Source organism: Rhineura floridana, chromosome 4 (assembly GCF_030035675.1).
Source record: "Rhineura floridana isolate rRhiFlo1 chromosome 4, rRhiFlo1.hap2, whole genome shotgun sequence".
Taxonomy (NCBI): Eukaryota; Metazoa; Chordata; class Lepidosauria; order Squamata; family Rhineuridae; genus Rhineura; species Rhineura floridana.
The window spans coordinates 137361280-137373978 of NC_084483.1; the positions used below are offsets into that span (position 1 = coordinate 137361280).

Here is a 12699-nt window from a genome sequence, read left to right on the forward strand (position 1 = left end):
TGTATAAAACCAAAAGATAAGGTATACTGTATTTTACTCAGGGGACATGGTTATACCCACCGCATATCCAATTCTGCGGTACGGTGAGATGTGTTAGAGCAAGCTTCCATTGTACAATATTATAATATATAACGCAACATTGCTTTTTATTGCCTAATATATTTGTGACAAAGTTATACAATGACATTCAAAGGAAGAAACATTTTGTGGGGGGGAACCCCACAAATCCAACACACCAATGACCCTTCTCCATCTTCCCATTCCAGTGTTGTGTTTGGTATTTCACACGTTACATTCAATGAGTGTACAATCCATGTACACAAACAGTAGAGCTATACACATATAGTTATTCACATGTAAGGTTTAATGAGTGTGCAGTCTGCATACCTGTGTTCACAATGGTTTTAGGGTGGTATTCAATGCTAATCCTACTCAGAGTAGACCAACTAAAACTAATGGGGATGACTAACAGGTTCATTAATTTCACTGTGTTTACTCTGAGTAGCTAAATACAACTCGTGCTGTACAAATCAATAAGCATACAGCCTTTCACATAAACATTTATACATTTATAGAAAGCTTATACTTATGTTCAGTCTAATGTAAGAACAAGTCTGGTATTAAAAGTGTGCTTCTTCCCACCCCAGAGCAACTTTCCTCAATTTGGTGCCCTCCAAATGTTTTGGATGACAAGTCCCATAAATCTCAGCCAGCACTGCCATTGGCTGAGGAAGGCTGGGATACAGTATCACAAGAGATCAATACAATGTATATATTTGGCAGGACAGCTAAGACCCATTGCCCTCTAAAACTGGAGCATCTTTACCTAGCCAGCAAGCTGAAAAGGGTAGGTATCAGTGCTAGCGGCTGTTTGAGCTTCTTCTTATGTTGCAGCAATTCCAGGATAAGTATGACTCTCTGCCAGTTCACACTGTTTTCTTCTTGTACACATGCTTGATCTTGAGCTTTTCTGAAGGATGAAAACAGATTTACTTCCATTTATAAAAGCTTACTTCATCAGTTTTCAAAGAAACAAGTTTCTCTGAATATAAACACAATGAAAACTACAATAACATTTAATAAAGAAAACACACACACACCAGAGTGGAACTTCTTTGTAATCAATACCGGAGTGGATGCTTGCATAATACGAAATAATTTACAGTATCAGCAGATTGTTTGGAAGGTTGGGCTAAAGCAGCTAATTGATCCCATTAAGCTGGGGACACTACAAAGAAGGCTCTGCCCAGATACCCATCTCTCCTCATCCTGCTAACTGACAGAGTGAGCAACACCTCTAATCTCAAGAAGTGGATGACAACATATGGGGGACCAAGGCAACTGGACAATTTTTTTGCTTAAATGTATATTTTGGGGAAGGTCAAATAAAAAACAACTTCACTGTTAATTTTTAAAAAGCTTAACATTTGAAGCTACTTTACACCAGGACAGATGATTAGTCTATCCAGCCCAGTAGAGTCTACTCAGACCAGCAGCTGCTCTCCAGGATCTCAGACAGAGTTTCTAGCCCTCATAGTCACAGAGAAAAAGTTTTCAGCTGAGGGAAGTGAGCACATGCTGCTTCTCCAGTCAATCCATCCTTACTGTCTGGGTCTGAATCAACCAGAATCAGTTGAGTTTTCAACCCTGAGCATCGATAAAGCCCTCCCCTGCAAAAAAATGTGTTGAATGACAGTACAGGAATAACACACAATAAGATATATTGATTATGAGGCATTCTGAGGTAAAAAAAATCCACTTCTTTCAATTTGCCATTTAATAAGATCAGCTGCTGAGTTTAAACAGGATATTGCAGCCTGTGAAAAGTATGCTCTATTCCACAACTTTTTGTCAGAAGTCTTATATCTTTGGTTCCCCTCACAAAACAGAGCAGGCCCAGAGATTTGCATCCATTCAACTGCCACCTCCAGTCAAATCTTTCTTCTAGAAAAAACCCTGCCTCCTAGGGGGCAGGGGAGAACACTCCAGTGTCTGGACCTTCCAATGGCAACAAGTAGTGAAAAAGAGCTTTCCACTGACCACCTACTTCCTTTCTGAGCCCCTTTTCTAGAGATACTGAATTAATGTTTCATGTAATCAATCTATCCATTGTACCTCTGCTGCTGCATCTTCTGCCTTCTTGTCTGGTGAACACTAGCCACATTCTTAGCTTTTGGTAGAGGTTCCAGTTCCACACTAACCTGCTCAGCATCAACTGAAATCTAAAGAATATATAAGGAAGTATCTAAAAGTGTTCTAAAAGCACACATCAGTTACCCACCACGCCTCACAGTATGTACTGCATGTCCAGGTCAATATTTCATAGAACAGAATAGTACAATTGGAACGGGCCTATGAGGCCATCGAGTCCAACCCCCTGCTCAATGCAGTTTCACTGAACCTGCATGGCTCAGTTGGAATATAAAAATGAAATCCAATGTCAGTCATACTGAACAGTAGCATCGCTGAAATAAATGGACAAAAGTAACTTCATGTAAATCGCTCAGATCTTTCTACAACTAATTCTGTTACATACACACAAATAAAAAAACTTAAGTCCATTGATTTTAGTGGGCCTACTCTGAGGATGGCTTAGATGAATATTACTATGTAAGAGAGGTAGGAACCTTTGGCCCTCCAGATGTTGCTGGACTACATCGTCCATCGACCTTGACCATTAGCCATGCCAGCTGAGGCTAATGGGAACTGGAGTCCAACATCATCTAGAGGGCTACAGGTACCCCATCCCTGCCCTATGATCTGCCCACCCATTCTTTAATTGGTTATGGCAATACCATGTCTGCGTACATGTAGAGAAAATATATAAACTCATGGGCAACAAAATATGCTATGTGCATATTAAGACAGAAGTATTAAAACAGGAAGGTTGCTAGAAGACAACTTATGAAACACACTTATGTGGAAACAGCAACTTTGTTGTGTATTCAAAACACAATTATATTTATGTTCTTGAAAGGCAAAATTGTTTAACAAAATCTTCCCTTCAATATTATTTTTTACTTAATGATGACACATATGCACACATACCAATATGAAAGAATATTCCAGTTTTCTAGAATATTATTCTAATGATTATTCCATGCTTTTATTCTCCCTAACTTAGCATATGTGTGTTAGTTCCTATGGAGCACTACGTTGAGAGCAATGCAATCTGCAATCTGTAAAGTGTAAACATAATAATCCTATCATGATGGTATATTCTAGTTCCAAATAACAAGAGGATACTCTCATTATCCCAAGAGACTCTCATTATCCCAAGAGATTAAGACTATCTTACCCCTTTAAAAACACTGCTGACTGTCTGCGCACAACGTGGATTTTTGCAGTTTAGCAGTAAATCAAACAAAACTCCCAAAATCTTTTGCTGAACCTTCCCATCTGGCACTGCAGCAAAAAATGGTTTTGTAATCTAGAAATGACCAAAAAGAGAGTGATAATTTGTAAAACATTATACATTTTGTATGCATTATACTCACATCCTGGAAGAAAGGATCAATCGTATTCCCACTTTACAAATGGGGAATTGAAGCTGAGAAATAGTGACATGACTAAACTAAGATTTTTACCTAAGTGTGAGGAGTGGGGATGGTAATCAGGCTGGAAGGTGAGCAGGGAGGACCGGAAACTGAATGACAGAGGGAGGATGATGGAGACACAAGCATGCTTGAATCAAAGCAAGATAAACCTCAGTGTGGGCGTTTCTGTCGCAGAGGACACCAAGACTGATGACAATGGCCTACCTTAGCAGGGACAAACAGATGGGCATAGGAGGATATTGAGGATTTCTGGGGCTGATTGCTTCAGTGGCAAGCAACATGATAAAAGTACGTAGTAGCCTTAGCAGTGCATGTCCTATGATGAGAAGCACCTCTGGCATGTAAACCTGAAGAGCTCACCAGGTGTCTTTGCTGACAAAAGTTATCCAGGCATTCTGAGGACACCTGGGACACTAAGGGGAGGAATACTTGACAATGGGTTTTCAGGTTCAAGTTCAACATACACACCACTGGACTACAATTTTTATAAAACACATTGTGTCCCACGGTCTTCAGGATGTGGCAGAACATAAAACTTAAATGCAAGCCTTCATAAATCTAATGCTGAATTTTGTGTTTAGGATGTCATACATCTCTTGCTTAATACTAGCTGACAAGAAAAATCAAACAAAGGCACCCCCTCTATCCAAAGGGTCGCTCCCTGTTACCTAAAAGCATGTGCAAACCCAGCTATTGAAAGCTCTGGGACAAGACTAGATCCAGGCAAGGCAGAACACAGAATAAACCTCATTGTGGATTCTATTCACACTGAATTAACAATGGAACCTTCATAAACAAGACAATAACGTTCTTTTTTATAGACCGATACTCAAGCTTGTTTATCAGAGCCTAGAACTTGGACCCCTCATGTCTGATATACTGCAATAATAAAAAAGAACCATTCTGGATCAGACTAAAAGGTCTATTTGGTCCAACTTCCTGTTTCAACAGGAGCCTGGCAGATGCTACCAGAAAGCCCACAAGCAGGGCATGAAGGCAACAGTCCTCCAGGTGTTGTTTCTCCCAAGTGTGGTACTGCACTGCAGTTTATTTATTTAACAAAATTTATATGCTGCTTGATTGTAACACAGAACCTCTAAGCGGTTTACAACACCCCCCCTAATGGTTTGTACTCAACTAAGTCCAGCTCAGAGTATGCCCACCAAAATTAATGACCTAAGTTAGTCATGTTCACTAACTTCAATGGATCTACTCTGAGTAGGATTAGCATTGGATACCACCCTATGTATTTGCATAAGGGTTTGGCAGCTTTTTTATTATGGTGATGATGATGATGATAAAAAGATACTTTATTATGCTTAATTAAAAATCAAAAGAAAAATGGAAGGAGGGAGAAAACGATGATCAGCAGAAGTGTGCTCTGAAAGGAGGAGCTTCTGTGGATAATTGGGGTGGAGAATGAACTTTCCCATTTTTAAACGCTCAGTGTACTAAACTCCACTGTGAAGTTTAGTGAATCTCAACCTCTCTCTCTCTCTCACCTGCCCGAGAGCTCTAATCTGGAAAGTAAATCCTTTGCAGACTTCTTGGGAGGCATGCAGAGCTTTGATGAATAAATCCAGACAGTGCTGATTTGTGCAAAGGAGTGCTGCTGAATGCTTGTTGTATTTCCCAAGAATGAGATGCAGAAGAAGAGCTTCATCTTTTAACATCTGCTCTGGTTCCTTAACAGCTTTCTCCAATAATCGATCAAGGACAGGCAACAAGTGAGACAGCACCACCTGAAAGTAGAAAACACATGTAAGAGACAGAGAGGCTTTCAAGATTAACTGTAGCTTTAACAAACTTTCAGAAACATGTTTTATGCTTGAAGCATACAGTGCTATGTAATGTAAGCATCTAAAAAGAAAGCAACAAAATATTTACAGGTCGCCAAGCCTTTTGGGACCATGGGAACGTTTGTAAACTGGGGAAACTCTTGTGGACACCACACAGCCCCCCCTTTTCTATTGGCCACAATAAAATGCTTCTTTCAAGACTAATTTCAGCTGAGGGAGGCAACCCTGTGGGCAGCAGGGAAGGCCTCTGCAAGCACATATGGGCCCATGGGTGCCATGCTGGCAACTCGTGACATAGATTCTGAGAGCAGTGTTTGGAAGGGGGTCAAGGTTGGCTAATCTAAACAGAATCACAGATGCATCATTCCCTATCTGTGTATCCTTAGGAAGGCCAGCCTCTTAATATTTAGCAAATTGTAGGAACAAATTAAAAAGGACACATGGAAAGCCAAGTCTCCAGAATCTTGCTTTTAATTTGCAATTTAGAGGTTACATCCAACGCCACAGAGCCCTGTTATTATTCAAAATGTCCCATACAGGGATTTGAAGTAATAATAAAGCAACTGCACGGAACACACAAAAAAGCCTGATCTGTTTTCTACATATATCTGGATCCGAATTCACAACGCATAGTTTGCATTCAGCTAAAAAGTGCAAATCTTAACTGATTCTGTGGAATAATCTAAGCATGATTTAGTTTAGGGACAGCAAAGAATCACTCTGCAATGCAAATGCTTTTGGACAGGCCCACACATTTTCAGAACTTTTGACTTAATGCATTCCACACACCTTGCCATTGACATCATGAAGAATTTTCATCAGGTTCCTTGCAATGTATGAAGGACATTTGATGGTTTCTACACATTCAAGCAATGTGTCTAGTGTTTCTGACAACTTCTGCTGCTGTGCCTTTTGCTTATGTTGCTGGTCTTCAAACAAATTATGAAGGCTCTAGATTATAAAACAAGAGGGAGGGAAGCACCAAGAAGCTATTCAACATTTATTTATGAAGTACAGAAACAATTTATTTCTGATTGAACAACAAATTTACTAAAACTGTATTGCAACCAATTTGTAAATATGAAAACCAGAGCTATTATGTAATGGGAGCGGAGGGAAAAAGCGTTTAGAAACAGCATGAACATTTCCTGCTATCCAGGAGCCAAGTATACCCCAAATGCTTCTGTACGGAGCGCTGAATCAGGGCTGCTCTCTTCTGCAAATGCCATATATGCTTCCCACCCAAGTACCAGTCTTGGTTAACGCTATTGCTCAGCACACAACCAGCTGCTTAGCTCCTGGGTTCTCCCATGCAACTGTGATACATGTGCAAACACTGCAAAGAGGAGGGCAGATCATAAGAGTCATCCCTATCCTATTAGCACTCCACTGACAGATGGGGGTCAGTTGGGTTGGGAAAGGTGTGTGTGGTTGCAGTGTGCACACAAATATGGCAGCTGAGCAAGAGAGCACCACAGGAGCAGCAGCTGGGAGTCTACCTCCAATAACCCCATGTGCGCTTGAACCATGGGTGAAAAAGCCCAGCAAGGTTCCGTGTCAATAGAAGACTTCTTTTGTCAGTTTGGCCCGCAAACAAAGAAAAATCTTGCCCTAAATTTTATTAATAGGCTTTGCTAATGTATTAAATAATAATTTATTTAATAAATAGGCTTTAAAGACCCTTTTTAGGCAAAGCCTCCCAAAGTGGTTTACAAAATATGCAAACACATATCCATAAAATCCAGCAATAAAATCATGAAAAACAATTAAAATATCCAATTCCATCCAAACGAATGTAGAAATCAGATAAAATGTAGGAAATAACCTAGCAAAATCTGAGAACATCATAATAGAATCATAGAATAGTAGAGTTGGAAGGGGCCTATAAGGCCATCGAGTCCAACCCCCTGCTCAATGCAGGAATCCAAATCAAAGCATTCCTGACAGATGGCTGTCCAGCTGCCTCCTGAATGCCTCCAGTGTTGGATAGCCCACTACCTCTCTAGGTAATTGGTTCCATTGTCATCTGGCTCTAACAGTTAGGAAGTTTTTCCTGATGTCCAGTTGAAATCTGGCTTCCTGCAACTTGACCCCATTATTCCGTGTCCTGCACTCTGGGACGATCGAGAAGAGATCTCAGCCCTCCTCTGTGTGACAACCTTTCATGTACTTGAAGAATGCTATCATATCTCCCCTTAGTCTACTCTTCTTCAAGCTAAACATGCCCAGTTCTTTCAGTCTCTCCACATAGGGCTTTGTTTCCAGTCCCCTGATCATCCTTGTTGCCCTCCTCTGAACCAGTTCCAGTTTGTCTGCATCCTTCTTGAAGTGAGGAGACCAGAACTAGACAGTACTCAAGATGAGGCCTAACCAGTTCTCTGAATAGAGGGAAACTAATAGAATCATAGAATCATTTGCCTTTTTTGCAGCCACATCGCACTGTTGGCTCATACTCAGCTTGTGATCAACCACAATTCCAAGATCCTTCTCACATGTCGTATTGCTGAGCCAAGTATCCCCCATCTTATAACTATGCATTTGGTTTCTTTTTCCTAAGTGCAGAACTTTGCATTTATCCCTGTTGAATTTCATTCTGTTGTTTTCTGCCCAATGCTCCAGCCTATCAAGGTCCTTTTGAATTTTGTTTCTGTCTTCCACAGAAGCTGTGCCCCCCCAGTTTGTATCATCTGCAAATTTGATAAGCATGCTCTGTACCTCCTGATCCAAGTCGTTAATAAAAATGTTAAAGAGCACTGGGCCCAAGACCGAGCCCTGTGGTACCCCACTCGTTACTTCCACCCAGTTTGAGAAGGAACCATTGATAAGCAGTCTCTGAGTACAATTCTGGAGCCAACTGTAGATCCATCTGATTGTTGTTCCATCCAGCCCACATTTAGCTAGCTTGCTAATCTGAATATCAGTCTGATATGATTTCTTCATAGCTCCATTTGGCAGTATCATTTGTTCCTACATGGATGAGGAGAAAGGTATACCTGTTGGTGGGCTTGATAAGTGATGGCAACCCTTCCATCACATCTCTAATCCGTCCTCCTGGTAGACAGCATACCTGGCGAGTGCATGGATCTTCTCGGCAAACTTGGGTTTCAATCCCATGCAGTAGGGAGTCTCCCACTACTAGTACTCTTCTCTTCTTGTTGTGGGGCATGGTTTCATTGCCCCTGCTTGATTGAGCTTCAGCCTCTTGCTCATTGTCGCACGGGGTCTCCTGTAATTCTTCCACCACAGGCTGTCCTCCAGTCTCATCCTAGAGTGGTTGAAAGCGGTTCCATAGTTCCACTGGTGAAGGGTATCTTCCACCTCCACTTCTCTTTGCTGCTGTTCCAGCATTCTGTCTAAGAACTCTTCATCTTCTCTTATAGTCCTCAGTGTGGCCACCCGCCATTCCAGGCCTCTCACCTTTTCTTCCAACAGTGCCATGAGCTTGCACTTGTTGCAGGTGTATGCCATGTTGTTCTCAGGCAAGAAAACAAAAATGGCACACACCTTGCAGGTCACAACCACTGGAGTATCCTTCCCGTTCATACTCTCTTCTACCTTTTGTTTCTTTCTAACTACTTGTTTTGGAGTGGCCTTTGCTTTGTCCTGTCCTACTTCAGGGTAAACATGAGAGTCCCACTGGTATGCGGTGCACTGTGCAAGGAGAATTAGTAATTTTATTTTAGTTTTTTAGGGACATCCCCTTGACCTCCCCTGTCAAGCTCCTTTGTCAAACTCCTGTTTGCTCTCCCTGTTCGCTCGCTCTCTGAAAGCTGGCTTGCTTGTATCTCCTCTCCTGTGGACCAGCTGAGACAGCTCCCTCTGCTCTGCTCAGTTAGGAGTCAGGAAACAGAGTATCATCCAATATCCTAGATTGGCCATGGTGAAAAAATGAATATTTAAGGCCTGTTTAAAATTAACAAGGAATGGAGGTTGCCTGATCTCACTTGGAGTTGAGTTCCATAATTTTTTTTGGAGGGGGGGGGGAGATGCTGAAAGGCCCTGTTCTGTTTGCTCGCCAATCCAATTGTTTTTAAAGGTAGGCATCTCAACAAGGCCTTGGGAGTAGATATTAAGGTAATGACAGCTTGATACAGGTGCAGGCAGCCCTAAAGGGAATCTGGTCCCAACCATTAGGGCTTTAATGGTCACCACCAGCACTTTGAATTGGGCCTGAAAATGCGCTGGCAACCAAAGCAGCTGGCACAGTATTGGTGCAATATGCTCCAATCACCTGGCCCCAACTAGTAGCTAGATGGCACATTTTCATCAGATGACGTTTTCAAAATATCTTCAAAGACAGACAGACAGACAGACATTCTTTATTACGGTCAACGACCCGTCAAAAGAGATAAAAAATTTACAGACAATACGGCAAATTAGCTAAAATAAGGACTGAAACTACTAAAATAGTATAAAATCTACAGAGAGGAGTTAGAGGCAAATAACGATCGTTTACACTGAGCTGCATAGAAATACTTAGCAACTGGAATCAAATGGGTACTGTCCTTACCAGATAGCAACAGTATCATCAGCTGTTCTGGAGATCTATTAGGAAACTTTGGGATGAGAAGTGTAATATATCGGACCCTTTCCTCAGCATATAATGGGCAGTCAAATAGAACATGGGAAAGGGATTCTACATGTCCTTCCTTGCACAGACATAAGCGTTGCGCTAGAGGTATACCCTTAAATCTGCCCTCCAGCAGCGCCGACTCTAGGCAGTTAAATCGCGCCTTAGAGAAGGCTAATCGATATTTAGGGTTCGTTAGAGCGTCTAGATAGGGAGCGTGCTTTATAAAATTGGAGCACAATTTGTGCTGAAGGGGAGAGCACGTTTTAGCTGCAGCTTGTATTGTAGATTGTCTGTCGATGTCCTGTAGCCGGGACCTAATAATCTGCCCAGCCTTGCTGGGGTCTTGGGAGAAGAGAAATTCTATAGATAGGCCAAGGTAAGGCAGCTTATCTAAAAAACATTTCATCCAGGTGGAAAGGTACCCGTCATCCCTTAGGAGCGACAAGTAGCCTGACGGGCATCCAAGAATAATTTTGGTCCAAAAGGTAAAGGCGAGGGACCACGCTTGGCATTCAACTGTGCTTGATCCCACCTCTATTCTTAAAGCAGCATTTGGTACACAGTTCGGGACACCAAAGACTCGGTGTAGGAAAATGGACAACACTGACTCAACAGAGGGATTAAAAGCATGTATCCAAAGTTGGACACCATATAGTAGTTGGGATAATATTTTGGCTCTGAACACCAGGATAGCTGCCGGAATATGTTGGCCCCCATTATTGTAGTAATACCTTATGATGCTCTTCATTGATGACCGAGCCGTCGCAACTGCCGCACGTATGTGTGGAATCCAGGAGAGGGAGGAGTGGAATATAATGCCTAAATACTTATAAGATCTAACTTGCTCAATAATGTGACCATTAATTTTCCAATCAGAAATTAAGGGAGATTTTACAAATGCTAAAATTTTGGTTTTTTGAGAAATTAATCGTTAGGGAGTTCTCTGAGCAGTAGTTCATAAAGATCTTAATCAGACGTTTAAGGCCGACTTTTGAGAAGGAGAGCAGAGCCGCATTGTCAGCATAAAGTAGAATTGGGCAGCTGGTTCCTCTAATTTTAGGCAGATGAAGGTCAGGCAAAAGGCATTTAGGGGTCAGATCATTCAAAAAGAGATTAAAAAGCAGAGGGGCCAGAACACAACCTTGTCTGACCCCTCTTGACGTAGTGACTGAATCGGAAAGATCTCCTTTTTGGCTGCAGCGAACACGAAGGGAGGTGTTCAAATGCAGATTATATATCAAAAACAACAGTCTCTTGTCAATGGATGTTTTAGCCAATTTGGCCCACAGAATATCCCTTGGTATAGAGTCAAACGCTGACTTCAGGTCGATAAAAGCAGCGTATAGACCACTCCCTACCTGATTCCGATATTTTTCGGCTAGGTGGTTTAATAGGAGGCAGTGGTCCATGACCGATTTGCCACTCCTAAAGCCTGCTTGTTCCCATCCTAATATGTTTTCCTCCTCTACCCAGTTGGACAGTTTCTTCTTTAAATAGATGGCATAAAGCTTTCCAATCACTGAAAGCAGGCTAATTGGCCTGTAGCTGGAGGGTTCAGTCCTAGGTCCTTTCTTATAGATAGGCACCACTATGGCTTCCTTCCAGGATTGTGGAAAGTGACCTTTGTTATTGACCAATGTGAATAGATTGGCCAGGATAGGTGCCCACCAATCTGGATGTGTTTTTAGAATCTCAGGGGGAAGATTGTCACCACCTGGAGCTTTAGCCGGTCTTAGGTTTTTAATCATGTCCATTATTTCAGACTGCGTAACCGGCCAATTAGGCAGAGTTTCACAGTCAACTGCTGACAGTGTCATCGGATAGGAATATTGTGCGTCCTTTTGGAAGTCCGCAAAATGTTGCTCCCAGACACTTGGAAGGATATTACAGGGGGCAGAATTAAAAGGTCTGATAGAGCCATTAACTAATGACCAGAATTTGGGGGGGGGTTTGTCCTTGGCTGCCTTTCTCAGGGACTCCCATCCTTTTTGTACTGCTTGCCGTTTTTTGATAACTATAAGGGCCTTATGTTTCCTTTTGGTCTTGTAATAGGCCTCAGGCAAGACTTTGGCATTTTGATAACGATAGCGAAGATATATCTTTTTCAGTTGTCTCTTTAGATTTAAGCATTCATGATCATACCACCTATTTGGGCCTGCATATGCATTTGATCGTCTAAACATATTATTTGATACTAATAACGGTTGAAGTGACTCAACCAGGAAATCAAAAATATTTAACGATTTAGAAAGATCAGCGGAGTTTCCAAGAGACTCTTGTATGGTCTTAGCCAAGGGGGATGTCATGAATTCTGCTATTTTAGAGGCTACCATCTGGGTCCACATAGGGCGTTTATGATGGAAGTACAGTTGATTGACAACCGAATTGTATTCTGCCTCTAGCCGACAGTTCGTCTTTAATCGCAGTGAAAGGGATAAAGGGAGGTGATCGCTGTCTAATTCTTTGCCGACTGAAAAATTCGTTATTAACTGCGTGAGATGGAGAGAGGTAATCGCATAATCAATCACACTACTTCCCCTGTTTGAAATAAATGTGTATTCCGCGCAGGCATCAAGGGGCTTCAAGCCATTAAGAATGGTAAGGTTATGACAACCAACAATACGGGTCAAACATATCCCCGGGTAATTAATGCTATGGTCTTTAGAGGTTCTCTCTAGCTCTGGAACTAGATGTATATTGGTTTCACCCCTCCAGAGCTTAGAAGCTAAGAGACTCTCATTGTTCTGCCCAATTCTTGCGTTAAGATCCC

At 41.8% G+C, this 12699-nt stretch overlaps 1 protein-coding gene across 2 annotated transcripts in view; it reads right to left on the minus strand.

Moving 5' to 3' along the window:
• Positions 1-12699, minus strand: part of HEATR1 (HEAT repeat containing 1) — a 79018-nt gene that overhangs the window by 36282 nt on the left and 30037 nt on the right. For both annotated transcript variants that reach the window (XM_061624567.1, XM_061624566.1), the window contains exons 22-26: positions 6146-6307; positions 5060-5299; positions 3299-3430; positions 2116-2222; positions 827-970 (exon numbers count right to left, since the gene is read on the minus strand). In XM_061624567.1, the coding sequence (XP_061480551.1) occupies positions 827-970; positions 2116-2222; positions 3299-3430; positions 5060-5299; positions 6146-6307 (785 nt within the window). The remainder of the gene's footprint in view (positions 1-826; positions 971-2115; positions 2223-3298; positions 3431-5059; positions 5300-6145; positions 6308-12699) is intronic.